This window comes from Paroedura picta, chromosome 2 (genome assembly GCF_049243985.1).
Source record: "Paroedura picta isolate Pp20150507F chromosome 2, Ppicta_v3.0, whole genome shotgun sequence".
Classification (NCBI taxonomy): domain Eukaryota; kingdom Metazoa; phylum Chordata; class Lepidosauria; order Squamata; family Gekkonidae; genus Paroedura; species Paroedura picta.
The window spans coordinates 115179484-115198946 of NC_135370.1; the positions used below are offsets into that span (position 1 = coordinate 115179484).

The 19463-nt window shown below is 41.2% G+C and overlaps 1 protein-coding gene across 1 annotated transcript; it reads left to right on the forward strand.

Moving 5' to 3' along the window:
• The first annotated feature begins 5552 nt into the window (after window positions 1-5552).
• On the forward strand, window positions 5553-18238 carry RAG1 (recombination activating 1). The gene is made up of 2 exons (XM_077322197.1): window positions 5553-5638; window positions 10601-18238. Exon 2 carries the CDS (start codon window positions 10622-10624, stop codon window positions 13754-13756), a length of 3135 nt encoding a protein of 1044 aa, XP_077178312.1. The 5' UTR covers window positions 5553-5638; window positions 10601-10621; the 3' UTR covers window positions 13757-18238.
• The last annotated feature ends 1225 nt before the right edge of the window (window positions 18239-19463 follow it).

Sequence of the window (19463 nt, forward strand, 5' to 3'; positions counted from 1 at the left end):
TGAGAATTGCTCTCTGCCCCTCCCATCTCCATTCTTTCATGCCATAACAGTCTCTGCCTCAACTCCTACTCTGTGGGTTTCCCTTTTATGAGCCAGAGCTGACTTCATCAGAACCATGGACACCTAGACTCTGTGGTGGAAAGTTATGTTCTTGACATGCCATAACAACAAGTTCTGCTCATTTAATCAAAAAGACAACTTCAAAAACAAATTCTAGTTGAAATAACATATTCAATATATCCAGAGAATTTCAGTGTAACCCCAAAAACAAGAGCTAGGCCTCATAACTCTCTCCATTATACTCAACCCCTCCCTTTTTTTGGTGAAATTAGTCAGTGCAGAGATTCTTTCTACCACATGATGGTGCCAGTGGAATAGGAAAGGAGACATGCAGGTTAATGACCATTTTGTGCTAAGCTGCAGCCGTCTTCATGCCTTTTGTGGTTTAACCCAATTGATGTCCAAGCTGCAGAAGCCAGGATAGTTGCACCATATGTAAAACAGACACATTAATTGCAAGAGAATCCTGCTCTTTGGATGCAACATGCGAACAAGTGGTGAAGAAAAGGCCAAATACCATTTTACTCCCTCCTATAGTACTGCAGCATGATAAGCAGTACCTGCTTAATCTTCATCTTCTGCACAGTTTTAAAAGGCTTTCAACTGCCATCTTTCTGTTGTGTCTGATCCTTCTATACGTGGGTGCAGCTTGGACCTGAGCTCACCCCACCCAAGGATAAATCTGAACCAGCTCTCAACTTCAAATCCTGCTTTTCACTGTTAGCTCAGATAAATTTGGAAGCGATATAATACATCAGCTCATGAGGAACAATGTGTGCTTCTTATTATGTGCAGAAGGCATTTATTTATTGATAAAGTTCCCCATAATGTTCTGATGGATAAGTTGAAGGACTGCAATCTGGATTTTCAGATCATTAGGTGGATAGGGAATTGGTTAGAGAACCACACTCAAAGAGTTGTTGTCAATGGTGTTTCATCAGACTGGAGGGAGGGGAGTAGCGGGGTACCTCAGGGCTTGGTGCTCGGCCCGGTACTTTTAAACATATTTATTAATGATCTAGATGAGGGGGTGGAGGGACTACTCATCAAGTTTGCAGATGACACCAAATTGGAAGGACTGGCAAATACTCCAGAAGATAGAGACAGAGTTCAACGAGATCTGAACACAATGGAAAAATGGGCAAATGAGAACAAGATGCAATTTAATAAAGATAAGTGTAAAGTTCTGCATCTGGGTCAGAAAAATGAAAAGCATGCCTACTGGATGGGGGATACGCTTCTAGGTAACACTGTGTGTGAATAGGGTACAGAGGAGAGTGACGAGGATGATCTGGGGCCAAGTCCTATGAAGATATGTTGAGGGACTTGGGAATGTTCAGCCTGGAGAAAAGGAGGTTGAAAGGGAACATGATAGCCCTCTTTAAGTATTTGAAAGGTTGTCACAGAGGAGGGCAGGATGCTGTTTCCGTTGGCTGCAGAGGGAAGGACGCACAGTAATGGGTTCAAACTACAATGATATAGGCTAGATATCAGGGGGAAAAATTTCACAGTCAGAGTAGTTCAGCAGTGGAATAGGCTGCCTAAGGAGATGGTGAGCTCCCCCTCACCGGCAGTCTTCAAGCAAAAGTTGGATACATACTTTTCTTGGATGCTTTAGGATGCTTTGGGCTGATCCTGCGTTGAGCAGGGGTTTGGACTAGATGGCCTGTGTGGCCCCTTCCAACTCTATGGTTCTGTGATTCTGTGATTTCAGTTCTGAAGCTAACTACAATCAGATCCTCAAATAAGGGCCCATAATACAAACTGTGGATGATTTTTCCTACTGTTCCTATACTGACTACTGCCACGTTCAACATATTTCTGCTTTTAAACCTCTATTCTGTTTAAATGCTGCTACTGAACTAATATAACCTGTTTGCTATTCAGATCGTATGACTTTTTCTTGTGTGACTTTTTCCCCACTGGCTTCCTTTTCTTCCGTTTCATCTTCATTTTAGCCTTCTTGTGGTTACTTTCAAATGTCTCCACAGTCTCACTTCCTTACTTTTTCTTTATGTGTTGGTCCTTTGTTCTACTTGTACCAGTCTTAAAGTTAACCCTAAAATTACCAGTGTTCTCTCCTGTATCCAACTTCTTTCCCTTGATACTTCCAACCATCAGACTGCTCCTCTACTTGGTGCCTAGCTTCCCTCCTCTGTTACTACAATCAAGTGCCTAAAGCACACACACATGCAAATTCACTTCTTGTGAATTTTGTGAATTGAACCTTTTTGGGCCAGTCTACTTTTCTAAGCCACAGCAAGTTTATGCTTCTCCACTCTAAAATGCTTCCGAATATCCCACCTTTGGGGGAAGGGCTTCAGATGCAGAGGTTTCTGAAAGAAACCAAATGATTTGATGCATATAAGCAATGAGTAAGGAAAGGAGTAAATAATCCAACCCATATACTTAAGAAAGGAGTAAATAACCTGAATGCTTAGGAAAAATAGAGCTTACTTGTATATATATTGCAGAACTCCCTAGCCTTGCTGAGGCTAACGTTATGTTCACATTTTGATAACAGGGTGTTGGATCTAGTGCAAGGACCTCACAAGGTCTGCACAAAGGTCTCCAGCTTTCTTGACTTTCCCCTCCCTTCAGAAGACATTTCCAGCTCTGGGAAAGTTCATCTCTGGAATTTCAGGCCATGCAGAGAGGTTAAACTGACCAGCCGATAGAAATGGCCAAGTGGGTAAGGAGGCTGTAAATGAGAACAAGATGCAATTTTGTGATGCAATGTAGTGAGGAGAGGGAAGGAGTTGAAATAGAACATGTCCAGAGGAGGGCAACAAAGATGGTAAGGGGTTTGGAGACCAAGACGTATGAAGAAAGGTTGGGAGAGCTTGGTCTGTTTAGCCTAGGAGACGACTGAGATCTGATAACCATCTTCAAGTATTTAAAAGGGTGCCATATGGAGGATGGAGCAGAATTGTTCTCTCTTGCCCCAGAGTGACAGACCAGAACGAATGGGATGAAATTAATTCAAAAGAAATTCTATCTAAACATCCAGAAGAAGTTCCTGACAGGTTTCTCAGTGGAACAGGCTTCCTTGGGAGGTGGGTTCTTCATCTTTGGAAATTTTTAAACAGAGGCTAGATAGCCACCTGATGGAGAGGCTGATTCTGTGAGGGTTCAGGGGTGTGGCAGGTTACAGTGAATGTGCAATAGGGTTTTGAGTGTCTTGCATAGTGCAGGGGGTTGGACTAGATGACCCATGAGGTCCCTTCTAACTCTATTATTCTATGATTCTATGATTCTAACTCCCTTCTATAAGTAGAGCTGTAGTCATGCAAAAGGCAGGAGGGAGTGATTTCATCCCATTCTGCCTCTCCACTGCAGCCTTCTAATGAGATTTGCCAACTCCATGTTGAGAAATACTTGATGATTTTGGGAGTGAAGACTGAGGAGGTCAGACTTTGGGAAGGGAAAGGACTTCAATGAAATATAATGCCATCAACTCCACCTTTCAAAGCATCAATTTTCTCCCGGTTGACTGGTCTCTGTCACCTGGAAATCAATTGTAATCCCAGGAGATCTGCAGCTGCCACCTGGAGCTGCAACTCTACTTCTGGCCCACATGCATGTTGTTTCACAAGTGTCCCTGGGGATCAACTTTCCTAGGGTAGAAAATGGCTGCCAAAAGACCTACTGCTGTCATAGCATTCTGCCAATGGATTACAAGATTCAACCTTGGGAAAGAGCACTATGGTTGCTGTGAGCCCCTGGGGCCAGTTACAAAATGACAGAATACTCCAACCCAAACATCATCCTATGTAAGAGCCATTTTTTAATGAATGGGTGGTCCTTGCATATATAAAGTTGATGCCTTCTGGGCTCTTCTGGAGCATCTTGTGTACCAAGAAATGGGAGAAAATCCCAGATTGTTCTTGGGGAAGAAGGAAGGGGCTAACGGGGGAAACCCCCCCCCCAATATTAATGAGCACCACAGCATGATTTAGTGCCTTGGCAGCCGTCTGAAAGCTTTGCCCATGAGGCTGGGAGTTCAATCCCAGCAGCCGGCTCAAGGTTGACTCAGCCTTCCATCCTTCCGAGGTCAGTAAAATGAGTACCCAGCTTGCTGGGGGGTAAACGGTAACGACTGGGGAAGGCACTGGCAAACCACCCCGTATTGAGTCTGTCATGAAAACGCTAGAGGGCGTCACCCCAAGGGTCAGACATGACCCGGTGCTTGCACAGGGGATACCTTTAGGAACTGCTGCCATATTTGTATAATTATAACCTAAAGAGAATATGTATTTGTTGAGATAGGTGACCCTCCAAATACCTGATTTTTATTATGTTGACAGGGCTGTCATTTGTTTCCCCTTTTGTTACAGAAAATCCAAGCAAAAAGTACTCTTGGTCTGCATGATGGAATAGGGAGTGCCCAAAACCGGGGGACTAAACAGAAGCTCAGGTGTCAGCCCTGTGTTCCAGAGCTGTCTACAGTAGAGATAATTTATTCACACTTCCATGTGTTTTCCTGAAGCTCATTTAATTTTTCATTAACTGCATACTCCCATATGGACCTACCCAATCACTCTGGTCATCTTCAGAGACGCTGCTTTGGATATGCCTGCTATCTGACGCCACCCAGGGTGGCATTTGGAGAACGGGCCTCCTAGAAACTTTGGAATGTCTCTCCAGGCAGATTTTTCTTTTCCCCTTAATCATTGCTTTCTGCCACTGGATGAAAACTTATTGGTTTGATTTCATATGATGTTCCCTCATGAACTAGACCTGACGTGTGTTTTTAATGTGCTTATGTGCTTTACAAATCGCTTTAAATGTTAGATGTACATTTGTGTTTTAAGTACTTTTTAATGTTTGAACTGTTTTAACGTTCACAGCCCTGGGTTCTCTAAATTCAGTGAAAAGGCAGCATAGAAATGTTTTAAGATAATATTAAATGAATAAAGTTGATATTGATCCAATGTCCAAACAACAATGGCAAAACTTTTCCCAAAAGCATTTCATGTATCACTATTACTAATCCTTATAAGATCCCTACATGGTGGGCCAGTATGATTTCCAGGAATGGAGGCTTAGGCTGAGCTCAAACTGCAACACTCAGCTTGTGCTATTAACCATTACCATAATGGGGGGGGGGGGGGTTGGGTGGCAGCCAGAGAATGGGCCTCCTTGATTATCATGTTGAATCTTTGGCATATTCTGTCCCCTTCTATCATTGCACAGACCACAACACCTACCCAGTTAAATTCGTAAATAAAAAGAAGGTTAAACACAGAATAGGTCCATAACATTTGGGTGCCCCATGGGAAAACATTGTTTTGATAAGCTGTATAACTCTGACATGGTAAAAACAAAACAAAACAGGTGTCAGCTGGAGCTGGATCTTTTCAACTGTGGATGATTGTAAGCCACTTGTGGTTAGTAACCGCAGGGGGTTGGGAGGGATAGGGCAGAGAAAGATCAACAACACTGCAGGGGGCTTTAAAAGTACAGCTTGGAGAGGAGAAGGATGTGGATGTGTTTGTGTGTGTGTGTTGGGATGAGACAGACCCAGATGCTTTGTGCCAACTGAACAGATACAGAAACAAGTGGAAGTGGCAGAAAGGTAGGCTGGCCAAATTTATTGCAATATTCCAGATATTTCATAGATCTTTAAGAATGTCTTCAATAGTTTTCCTCTTTTGTTGGCTTTGTCTCTCTTATCATCAAACTGTAGTAGTTGTCTCCTACAAAATTATGTCCTTTTCATTCACACAATAAATGTTCATGAGGCTCAACTATGGGTATAACTCCTCACAAGAATTAATGGACTATTAGCAGCTTTCTATTGCCCATTTGCTGCATCATAATGAAATGCACTTCCTGTAACTATGCAGATTGAATTGTACCTTTTCCCAAAGTTCCTTGAGTTAAAAAATTTTTTAGACGTTTTGTCTGGGAAGTAGTAATAATTAAAAGGTTTATGACAATGAGCTGCCTAAATTTAAAGCATTACTGCTTGCCATTTGTAAATGATGCTTTTATACAGTTTTATTCCTTTTGAGATTAAAAATGAAATCTACTCAAATGAGGATTACATAGAGAGGTCATTTTAGCAATATATGAATTCCTGATGGAGTAAACACCAGGCGTGCAATACATAGGCAAGTCCTCCTGAAAAACAGAACAAAGATTGATACTGATGTAGCCTGTGAGGGACAATCCCTAATGGTTCAATAATAGTTCAATAATCTCCCGAACAAGCAGATGGAAGATAATATATTGCTTAGAAATTGAGACTTGGGGAAAGTATTTGGTGAGAGTCTATTGTGTTTACGACTTTCGCTTCTGGCATTTTATTTCTGAACTTTCCAGAGGCAGGTGAACAAATCAATCTTACATAACACCAGAGCAGCAAGTATTGGGGTTAGCCATGTGACATTATCATCATGGAAGCTTTACCCTTGGTGAGAAGATGTTATAATTACCTTGATTGAATGATATTCATGACAATGTCCTAGAGTGAAAGCAGGGCCATACCAAGGATGCTTATTTTATTCTGCAGTCCCAGGTCAGAGAAGTGCTGAAAAGAATAATAGTGCTTATTTTACACCGTTTTAGAAGAAATTAATATCTATTATTTTGTGGTCTTTTTATTATTATTATTATTATTATTATTATTATTATTATTATTATTATTATTATTATTATTATTATTATTATTATTATTATTATATTTATATTTATACCCCGCCTCCCCCCGAAGGCTCGAGGCGGCTTACATAAACCCGTCCCCTAAAACCATAAAATGACAATAAAAACCAATGAATTACAATAATTGTAACAGCGATGGCGTAGCCTACTCATTTGCTCTCCGCATCCTCATCTACGGTGGGGGGTGACGCTCTCTACCACCAGTTTGTGAGGGGGGGGGCTGTTGGGATTACAGCTGTTGGGATTACTAGGAACTCTGGCTGGCTAGTTAGCATCTCTCTCTCTCTCTCTCTCTCTCTCTCTCTCTCTCTCTCTCTCTCTCTCTCTCTCTCTCCATCCATTAATATTTTTAAAAACATGGAAGACATAGCATTATTTTCTCTGCAAATGAGATGGGGAAGAAAGGGGAAATGCTGAAGGAGAGGACATAATTCCATGTTTTTGTTTTAAAAATGTTATTAGAGAAAGGCAAGTTGGTGGCAGCCAAGTATCACCCCCCTCCCCCAGTAGTCAGGCCACGATTACACATATAATCATGAAAGGGGGAATGGACCTGACATTGCTCAAGAATACATAGTGAACTGATGGCACAGATGAAGTTTGAATCAGTCTGTTCCTGACTCATAGTGCATGTCTACAGTTAAGACACACTGGACACCTATTGTGAGATAAACAGAGGCAGACTCTGGTAGACAGGACAGAATGCAGTAAAACCTCCCTCTTGCACATTGTATCAGGGTTGGCCATGGAAACAATTCAAGCCTTAGGTCTTCAACTCAGCTGATGGGAGCAACATGGTTAGATGTGATAGAGATGGTTTAACCTCCCTATAAGTGTGCTCTCTAAAGCTGTCTTGAGTCTCTAGATCTAAAGTAGAACTAAACTGGCAGGGGTAGCAAACACACCAGAAGACAGAATCAGAATACAGGATGATCTAGACAGGCTAGAAAACTGGGCTAAAATGAATTTCAATAGTGATAAATTTAACGTTCTTCATTTAGGTACGAAAATCATATGCACCACTATAGGATGGGCAAAAAAATGGCTTGGCAGTAGTATGTGTGAAAATTATCTGGGGTCTTAGTAGACCATACACTGCATGTGAGTCAGCAGTGTGACTTGGTGGCTAAAAAGGCAAAGGATTTGGGAGCTATGTGGAGTCCAGATCATACAAAGTGATGGTACCACCTTACTCTACTCTGGTAAGACCTCACTTAGAGTACTGTGTTCAGTTTTGGACTCCACAACTGAAGTAAGTTGTAGAGAAACTGGAGTATGTCCAGAGGAGGGCTATGAAGATGGTGAGGGGTTTGGAGACCAAGTTGTATAAGGAAAGGTTGAGGGAGCTTGGTCTGTTTAGCCTGGAGAGAAGATGACTAAGAGGCAATAAAATAACCATCTTCAAATAGTTGAAGAGCTGTCATATAGAAGCTAGAGCAGAGTTTTTTTCTGTTGCCCCAGAGGGTTGGATCAGAACCAATGGGTTTAAATTAATTCAATAGAATTTTTGCCTAAAGATCTGGAAGACATTCCTGACAGAGCAGTTCCTCAGTGGCACAGGCTTCCTCAGGATATGGTTGTGAGTTCCTGCATTGTGCAGGGAGTTGGATTAGATGACCTTCCAGCTCTATGATTCTGTGATTCTATTATTCAGGTTGGGCTGGATCCAGAGCAGTGCACAAACTTCTGCCATGGAATATGATTTAGATGTCTTTCTCTTTGCATGACAGGCTGAAATCAGCCCCTACGCCCCATCCTGTCACTGTGGGAATGGAGACTATTTCATTCAAGTTCTTTTAGATCCAACCAATTCTTCTGAAGAGCCAGCTTGGTGTAGTAGTTAGGAGTGTGGACCTCTAATCTGGTGAGCTGGGTTTGATTCTGCACTCCCCCACATGCAGTCAGCTGTGTGACCTTGGGCTCGCCACAGCTAAGCTGTTCTAACTGAACAGTAATATCAGAGCTCTCTCAGCATCACCTATCGCACAGGCAGTTGTGGGGAGATGAAAGGGAAGGAGATTGTAAGCCACTTTGTGACTCCTTTGGGTAGAGAAAAGCAGCATATAAGAACCAACTTCTTCTTCTTCTTCTTCTTCTTCTTCTTCTTCTTCTTCTTCTTCTTCTTCTTCTTCTTCTTCTTCTTCTTCTTCTTCACCTGTTTCTACAAGCAGCATGTCACTTAAGCTAAGCATGCGTTTGGAATCCACAGAATCCAGACTTTGCACCATCCTCCTTCTCTCCTTTTGAGCTGGTGATCAGAGTCTCGGTTTGATAACGTTAGTTACCAATGGAGTAGATGCATTAAAATAGATTCTCAAGTGTAGCAGGAAACATGCAGTGTACTGCTGCATGAGTGTTCTCTAGGTCAGGGCCAAATTTGAAAACACTGAGGATGCAAACCTTTGTGGGCTTGCATATAAATAAGCACCAGTGGATACAGCAAGACTTACTTCCCAGTAGCCATGCTGAAACCTTGACTGCCAATCTTTTGCCAAATTAGGCTGCTTTGAGTTAAGCAGCTTATCTGTGTGCAGGATTGGAGTGTAAAACTTTTTTTTAAGATGCATATTGATTTAAAGCCAGCATTGAAAAAACACAGTTCAAATTGAATTGCTTTAAAGTAATACAACACTTCTCTGTCATCTCATAGCTGAATTCTATCTGGTCAGTTTTCATTATAGAAATGTGTACAGATCTATTTCTAAGAAGAATTTGTTGCATTTTTTTCCTGCCACAAAATAAGTCCTGCCCCACCCCTATGCAGTATACACCAGACAGTTAACCACACACTCTGCACTGCTTCATTCTTCTAGCAAATTAAAGTTTGAGTCCTGGGCCACCTTTAAGACCAACAAAGTTTTATGCAAGGTATGTTGGTCTTAAATGTGCCACTGGAGGTAAACATTGTTCTGCTGCTTCTGACCAACATGGCTAACCCACCTGAATCTATCATCTGGCAAACCATTCATCCATTTTATTCTTCAAAGTACTGTTCTACAAAGATGCCAATAGCACTTTGAAGAAGCATACATTCAACTCTGCTTTAAAAACAAAAGAAAAGTAAATTGCTGGGGGTGGGGGATGTCAAAACCACTTCAGGAAGAGGGATTTCTAATTCCACAGGTGCTGGCACTGTTTAGCTGATTTGCACTGTGCACAGCTCAATGGTACTGCACAGTAGCTCATACCTGCAAATGTCTGAGAAAATGATGTGAAGACAAGAACATGATGTGAAGTTCTGGAGTGTAGTGATAACCCCTTTTAAGTACCTCTGAACTCACTGAGCAAGCTTTACTTGCTTTGCTCACATCAAGTAGCCTAGTGTTCAGCTGTCATCCTTGCAGAAAGATGTTTGTTTCTATGACATATTTCCATGGCTTGGCAAAACCAGTGGTGCTGTGTTTTTGTTTTCATTCACCATTTCCAAATCCACCCTTCTCTTGCACAGACATTACAATATACTTTCAGTACTTGATGGACATTTTTGCTAGCTAACAAGCACTATAAGGAATCATAGAATCATAGAATCATAGAGTTGGAAGGGGCCATACAGGCCATCTAGTCCAACCCCCTGCTCAACGCAGGATTAGCCCTAAGCATCCTAAAGCATCCAAGAAAAGTGTGTATTCAACCTTTGCTTGAAGACTGCCAGTGAGGGGGAGCTCACCACCTCCTTAAGCAGCCTATTCCACTGCTGAACTACTCTGACTGTGAAATTTTTTCCTGTTGACTAATACTGATACAGGAAGACCGTTGACTAATACTGATACTTAATTTCAACATTTATTTTCCTTTCTCTTCCCCTGTGGCCTTCATTTGGCATCACAGAATTTCTTTTCCAACTTCTTATTGTCCTTTCCTTTCCCTCCCTCAGGCAATTCAACGTCTGCCAACCATGGAGATGCTGGCACCACCAAGTGTGAACTTGTGCTCCACATCAGAACAAACCCAACAGCTGTATAAGAAATTTTCAGAATGGAAATTCAAGCTCTTCAAAGTGAGATCTCTTGAAAAGCCACTTCTTGAAGAGAGCCATCTGGCTGACAATGATAACGAGAAAATGGCAGCTTCTTCGGACAAAGTCAATGATGCAGTGACTTTAATGCCGCAAGAGACCTTTCAGAGAGGACAAAATCTGAACGACAGCATGCAGACTAGAGATAAAGATGCCTTTCCTGTAAACCAAAGAGAAATCGAAGCACACCGTGTCAACTTGCAGCACCTCTGTCGTATATGTGGTGGTTCATTTAAAAATGATCCATATAAGAGAAGCCACCCAGTACATGGGCCAGTGGATGATGAAATGCAGGCCCTTCTGAGAAAAAAAGAAAAAAAGGCCACTTCTTGGCCAGATCTACTTAACAAGGTTTTTAAGACTGATGTGAGAGGAGACATGGACACAATCCATCCTACTAATTTTTGTCACAACTGCAGGAGTGTTATCCAGAGGAAATTCAGCAATGTCCCATGTGAAGTATATTTTCCAAGGAAAGGCACTATGGACTGGCAACCTCATTCAGCCAGCTGTGATGTTTGTGGCACTTCCTCCCATGGAATAAAGAGAAAGATTCAAGCTTCAAATCCCCCACAGGGGGGGAAAAAGCTCAGGATTATTGCTGAACGCGCTAGAAAGATAATGCATACAAGAAGCCAAAAGCAAGTGAACAGCAAAAGCATCATGAAAAAGATCACCAACTGCAAAAAGATCCATCTCAGTACGAAGATGCTCACAGTAGATTATCCTGTGGATTTTGTAAAGTCTGTATCTTGCCAGATCTGTGAGCATATTCTGGCTGACCCAGTAGAAACAACATGCAAGCACTTATTCTGCAGACTCTGCATCCTTAAATGCCTCAAAGTGATAGGAAGCTATTGCCCATCCTGTCGCTATCCTTGTTTTCCTACGGATCTGGTAAACCCTGTGAGATCTTTTCTGAGCATACTCAATACTTTGGGGGTGAAGTGTCCAGTGAAAGACTGCCATGAAGAGGTCACTCTTGGAAAATACAGCCATCATCTTTCTAGCCACAAGGAGAAAAAAGACAAAGGGACTTATGTGCATGTAAACAAAGGTGGCCGACCAAGGCAACACTTACTTTCACTGACCCGGAGAGCCCAAAAACATCGTCTAAGAGAACTCAAGCTTCAAGTAAAGGCTTTTGCTGAGAAAGAAGAAGGTGGTGATGTGAAGTCTGTGTGTCTAACTTTATTTCTGCTGGCTCTGAGAGCTCGAAATGAACACAGGCAAGCTGATGAGCTGGAAGCTATGATGCAAGGGAAAGGATCAGGCCTTCATCCAGCTGTTTGCTTGGCGATTCGTGTGAACACTTTCCTCAGCTGTAGCCAGTACCATAAAATGTATAGGACTATAAAAGCGATAACAGGAAGGCAGATTTTCCAGCCCCTGCATGCTCTCCGAGCTGCTGAAAAGTCCCTTCTACCAGGTTATCATCCATTTGAATGGAAACCACCCTTGAAAAATGTGTCCTCTAACACAGAAGTAGGCATTATAGATGGACTTTCAGGCCTCCAACATTTGGTTGATGACTACCCAGTAGACACCATTGCTAAAAGATTTCGATATGATGCTGCCTTGGTGTCTGCCTTGATGGATATGGAAGAAGACATCCTAGAAGGACTGAAATCTCATGAACTGGATGATTATTTGAAAGGACCTTTCACTGTGGTGATCAAAGAATCCTGTGATGGAATGGGAGATGTTAGTGAAAAGCATGGCTGTGGCCCAGCTGTCCCTGAAAAAGCAGTTCGATTTTCGTTCACCATCATGAACATCACCGTAGCAAATGGCAATGAAAATATAAGAATTTTTGAAGAAAACAAGCCCAATTCAGAGTTGTGCTGCAAACCCTTATGCCTTATGATTGCAGATGAATCAGACCATGAGACATTAACTGCTATCCTGAGTCCTCTTGTAACAGAAAGAGAGGCCATGAAGAACAGTGAATTGGTTCTTGATATGGGTGGAATCCCAAGAAACTTCAACTTCATTTTTAGGGGCACGGGATATGATGAAAAATTTGTTCGTGAAGTAGAGGGCCTTGAAGCTTCAGGCTCTACATATATTTGTACCCTCTGTGATGCAACTCGTTTGGAAGCTTCTCAGAACTTGGTCCTGCACTCCATAACAAGAAGTCATGCTGAAAACCTGGAGCGGTATGAAGTGTGGAGATCGAACCCCCATCATGAAACTGTTGATGAATTACGTGACAGAGTAAAGGGTGTTTCTGCCAAACCTTTTATTGAGACTGTTCCTTCAGTAGATGCATTGCACTGTGACATTGGCAATGCTGCTGAATTTTATAAGCTATTTCAGTTTGAGATTGGTGAGGTATACAAAAATCCTGATGCACCAAAAGAAGAGAGGAAGAGATGGCAGTCAATGCTTGACAAACACCTGAGGAAGAAAATGAACCTGAAGCCTGTAGCAAGGATGAACGGGAATTTTGCAAGAAGGCTCATGTCAAAAGAGACAGTGGAAGCGGTTTGTGAACTCCTAAAGAGTGAGGACCGGCATGAAGCACTCAGAGAACTCATGGACCTTTACCTGAAGATGAAACCAGTATGGCGATCTTCATGTCCTAGCAAAGAGTGTCCAGAACTATTATGCCAGTACAGCTTCAACTCTCAACGTTTTGCAGAGTTGTTGTCCACAAAATTCAAGTACAGATATGAAGGCAAGATTACAAATTATTTCCACAAAACTCTTGCTCATGTGCCAGAAATTATAGAAAGAGATGGTTCTATTGGTGCTTGGGCAAGTGAAGGAAATGAGTCTGGAAACAAACTGTTCAGGCGTTTTCGAAAAATGAATGCCAGACAATCCAAATACTATGAAATAGAAGATGTCTTGAAGCACCACTGGCTGTACACCTCAAAGTATCTGCAGAAGTTCATGAATGCTCATAATATGTTGAAAACGCAGGGGATGGCAATCAATCAAGTACAGAGTGGGGATGATTTTATTACACTGGAAGACTCATTGCAAATTACTGATTCAATGGAATTTTAAATATATGGGAACTCTGCAGAGGTCTTGCAGTTGAGTTCTCTTTCATAGGGTCCAGGAAGGCTTGGTGATATCACTAAAGTTCTTTTTTTATATTGAGTGGTAAAGAGTTCTATTCTTAGTCAAAGAAATTCGATAGAGGGTATTCTGGACAATGGACCCCAGAACTTGGTGATGTGTGCAACATGTGGGGATAGTTTACCAACAGGTTCCCGTGAATGAAAGTTTATAGGAGAAAGAAAGTGACCATGTTAACTCTGTTTTCAGCCTACTATTTTGTAGTTAGGTCAAAGCAAGTGAAATTTTAGAAAAACTTGTAGGCTTCAAATAAACATTTTAATATACGAGATGATGGAAAGTTTTATGCCTTTAACTGTATTTTAACATACTGGTTTGACCTTTTTTTAAAGTCACCACTAGTTTCTGTTAAGAGTAGATTCTCTGCATGGAGACATTTAGATGAAAGCTGTGTAGTGTATAAAAGCTGGACTCCAAAGGTTGATATCCCCTGCTGATTAAATATTTTTAACATTTATAACCAGGAAGCAACTTCAGACTTCAAACAGGTCCCTTGCCTTAGATACTGCAGATGCATATAAGTAGGTTGAGGTTTAAAATAATAATCTCTGTAATTTTTTTTAAATCAAAAAGTGTTGTTCAGTCCAGCTTTATGTGCATTGTTACACTTCTTCAAACACTGAGGCTTTCTTTAAATTTTTATGGTAGTTGGTAAGTGTAACAGTGTTGTCTATAGAGAATTACATCAGGGCATATTATACAGGGTATAATAGCATTAAATATCTTTGAAGTATAATAATATAGGGTGTTTCTAACAGATTTGGCCCTCAGTCCAGAGAAAGCCATGCTCAAATTCCAATAAAGTTAATAGTAATTCAGGACAATGAGCTTGCTTTGAACTAGAGTAACCTGAATGTTTGACCCATATTACTTGTTTCATTCAATATACTTGTATAATTGGCATAACATGCACAACATTGATTAGTCACTCACTATTTATCTTTCTTAGAGTTAAAAAACTGGAGAATACCCTTTGTTTTCTGTCCTTGGTTCTCCTGCTACATGACTGTATTCTTGATGTTTCCCCATGCATTAACTTTTATACTTCACCTTCTACTTGATAAATAGAAAGCTCATTGACTTACCTCATACGACACTTCTGAGAATATTTTAATGTAGGTCAAATGTCTTTGAATCTGCAACTACATTAGGTGTGACTAATAAAAGTCATTTTAGACTTTCTAAATAGAATGTTTAAAATGGTTAGCCGAACAGCATATTCAAAAAGCCACAATTACATTGTTCATAAGTAGATCTACAAATTACAGTTCTCTCAAATATATATCTGATCCTTCACAGTTCCTTTTGTTTTTCTTTGTTTCCTGCCTTCTATCCAGTCAAAAAACAGACACATGATGAGATGCCGTAACACTTGGTGTTTCCAAATTCCTAACAAGTGGCAGCCAATGAAACAGAGTTAGATTGAGAAACTCCAAGCACAATGATGTCATGACATACATTTCATTTACTCTGTCTTATAAAGGAGAGAGGCAGAAGAAAATAAAGGGCTACATGCCTAGAGAGGACCTGTTGATTTCATGCACTATCTAGTCGCACACTAAACCAGTGGTCCCCAACCTTTTTATCACCGGGGACCGGTCAACGCTTGACAATTTCATTGAGGCCCGGGGGGGGGGTAGTCTTTTGCCGAAGGACGTCGCTGTCACCTGAGCCCCTGCTCCACTTGCTTTCCTGCTGGTACCCCTGACTTCCCGCCACCTGCTGGGGGGTGCTGCCAGCAGCAGCTGTGCAGTGCCACACCAAGGGAGAGCCCCAGCCATGGTGGCCGCTGGAGAGCACCAAAGGCGGCAGAATGGCAGGGCAGCACCTGAGGCAGTGGCCGTGGAGGAGGATGAGGAGGAGCTGCGGCCTGGTACCGACTGATCCACGGACCGGTACCGGTCCCTGGACCGGAGGTTGAGGACCACTGCACTAAACAACAACAGCAATAAATCCAACAGATTTAATGTAACTATTTAATTATTTAAGCTTGCTAAAATGTAACCTTTGGTGTTAACTGCCTCACATGACTGTGATTAACATAATCATCACAACCTATGATGGTGCTTATCAATTTGCTCCTTCATCAATTACTGTTAAAATATACACTAGGATGCCTATCCAGGTTATTTTGGTAACTAGAGCACACACTTTTTACTACATTTTGTTGGCAAGTTCAGAAAAAAAAATGCAATGTCTTATCTTTTAATGTTTTAATCAATTGCTTTTTAATCAACATTATCTCCATAGAAGACAGTGCCGGTACTTTATATTCTTTATGGAATTTGTCTGCTTTGACTCTATCAGTATTTGTTCTCTTGCTTTTTAATAGCAGTTTCCCGCTCCTATATTAGTCCTTTTGATCTTGATGTTAAGCATATTCAAAGGTCTTAAGGCCTGTAGTTGCACACTACCTGCATAAAAAGCCACTTTTAGCCAGTTCAATTGTGTTTGGATGAGCATTGTAATACAGATTGGGATATTCTTTTGTATCAGTTATGTACTTCCAAACATGGATCTGCCTTGCTTGACTGGTGTATATTGAAATACATAGGAGTTAATTCCATGCAGTGGCTAAGATCCACAGGCAGTGTCTATGGAACATGACGTTCTTCCCTTTCCTCTCATATTGTAGCCTGAAATGCCCTTGAAAATGCTGCTCTTGGGAGAAAAAAGGAGACACAGGAGCAGCATTTCAGGGGCATTTCAGGCTACAGCAGGAAGAGGAAGGCAAGAGACTTGTGCTCCCCAGAGAGAAATCCTTCAGTCTACAGAAGTGCTGTTCTGGATCCAAGCCAATGCATTTGAGCTGCACTGTTTGACAATGTGAATACATTTTGCCTGATCATATTATAGGGTTTAATCACTGATTTGTTATATAAATATGATATGTACAAGAGGATCACAAGGTGTGGAAAATTACACTTTATTTTATAAACTGTTTTTTCTTTTTAAAATGTAGATGGCCATACTTTTCTGCTGAGTTTAATTGATGAGAGACTGCAGTGGACAGAGAAGGGGAGCAAAGAGTGATGAGTTGTTGAAATTCCATACTTGGGCAATCTTTCTGACAGCATCAAGATTTCAGGATCAGGAAAAAAATATTGAGTAGGTTTTTCTACAAATTTTAGTGGAAAAATCATTTCTACTATAAATAAGACTAAGATTTCACTGGAAAAAGAAGCAGTTTCACTGAATTTGGGATAGTCTTGGGAACAGGATACATTCAACAACAGTAGGAGTCATTTCAGGTCTTCATCTGTGTATCTATGAGAACCATGAGAACTCTGCAACAAGTCAACTTGGCTGATGCTTAACCATTACACAGCCCACAGTAAAAGATCACAATTCATATACAGACTGGTTGAGTTGGCTTGACAAGATCAGGACTTCCTTTTGCATTATATGTTAAATGCCGATGTTCATAATTTTTTTCTACCACAACGCTTCAAACTCTCCATCTGCATGATTGCATGTTAAAACTACTTGAAAAGTTGAGAAGTTTTGTTGTTTAAGTGTGCTGAATTTTTTTTTCATTTTCTGCAATTTAATTGACTTATGTAAGGTGTTTTAACAGGCAGCCTTTCCTCACTGCCAAAGAACTTGGATTTAAGCTAAGTTAATTAATTCAGCACAGTCATTTAACTAAATGAATCCTCCAATGTCACATTGATTTCATTGGCTTGTGGATCAGGAGACTGGTAGTTATGGGGTGACATGCTGGACATTTTGCCAATGGGCACGGTTTTCCATTCTACCATATTCTTTCTCAGCATAATTGCTATTGGAGTTAATGGCATAGTGCTTGATTTCAGGATTGCCAGCCATAAATATTCTAAACTTTCCTGTTAGTCCTTCCAACACACAAATTATGAGGCGAATGTCAAATATGGAATTCCTGATCATCACTGCACTTCTATATTCAAATTCTGGCTGCAGGATGAGGAAAGACAGAAACAAGGAATTGCCAGTTCCAGTTCAATTAGTGTTTTTAGTGCACTGGGAGCTATCCAAAGGTTGTTTTCTGCCAGTGGAAAGGAGATCAATTTTTTCCCCGTTTTCCCCTCCTACTGCAGACCTTCCATCCACTCCCCCACTGTTTTTGAGCTTCCCTTGTCCCTCAGAAACACACTTTCAGGGAATTTGGTGGGTTGCAGTGGGAAGAAGGAATTGGTAAAGACTGTCATTCTTCTGCTGGTGTAAAATGCAAACAGCAACTGAAAAATACCTCTAGTTCCAGCATCCTGAAAGAGAATTGCTTCACTGGGGGGTCCTGATTAGTTTGAAGCAACAATAAAAGTGATTCCCATTCATTCATCTTTTCAATCAAGTGCTGAATTCTTAACTTAGTTATCATAAGAGTTTTTCTCAGATCATGAGATGGAGTCATGGTGAGAACTGGCCATTCCCTGATGAGTTTTTTCAAGTGTTATATTAAACATTTATCCAGTAATTTTATTTTTATTCTGGTTTATATTGTAAAACTTATTTCATATTTGAATATAAAAACTTGGAATAAACTCTTTGATTCATACTGGCTTAGTGGTTCTTTATGTTTATTGCATAAATCTCATGTTCCAGGGATAGGATATTTACCACACATTAATATGGTATCGTTAATCGTTAAACGGTAATGACTGGGGAAGGCACTGGCAAACCACCCCGTATTGAGTCTGCTATGAAAACGCTAGAGGGCGTCACCCCAAGGATCAGACATGACTCGGTGCTTGCACAGGGGATACCTTTAATATGGTATCAGTTAAAAAATGATGACATTGTATGGATCGGATACAGGCGGATGATCCAAGCACTCCTTCCCACAACCCCTTCCATTTACTTCTACCATATTTTCTTCCTTCCTGCCCAACTTGCTGCACACCTATTCCCTCCACTAGCACCAACTCTTTTCCCTCTAGACTTGCTCACTCTTTCATTTCAAATTTGCCGCTGCCCATTTCTCCAGTATTTACTCTAGCAACCCCTTCCATACCATCACTCTTTTTCTTCATACTTCTATTTTACATCCTTCCACTTTCTCCCCCTGTGGCCTCTTACCTTTCTTCCTGCTGCCCAATGGCTCCTGTTTCCTTCCTAACACAATCAGAATAATCAGGAGGGGGGAAATGGTGACCTGGAAATGAATTAAATCACAGCAATGATAACAGGGGAAAGAGTTAAATGTCCTTTTCCTTCAGTGCTACTTTCCCAACTTCCTATGTCTATAGACAAGGGCCCATAGCTGGACCTGGGATCCCACATTCACAGGGTTTGGATTGATCCAAGGAGTGAAGGTTGAATGCAACTGGGTAATTTGTAGGCAACCTGTTGTCTAGATCTGGTGGGTGGATTAGGAGAGAACTGGATGTTAAACGATGGTAAGACTGTCCCCTTTGATGGATCACCCCTAGTGCATTGGGTACTGAACCTCTCTAAAAGATGGATCAGAGGTATTTGATCATTAGCATGAAATTGTTCCTTTTACTTTGAAGGAGCATCTCTGTGAAGCAAAGCAATATGTTTGTGTTCAGCATGCCTTGGAGCTAAGGGGATAGATATTACTGATGTTGTGCCTCTGTAATAAAATGTGTCTTGGTCATGGCAGACCAAAGTGTACTTTTTGAGATTCATCCTT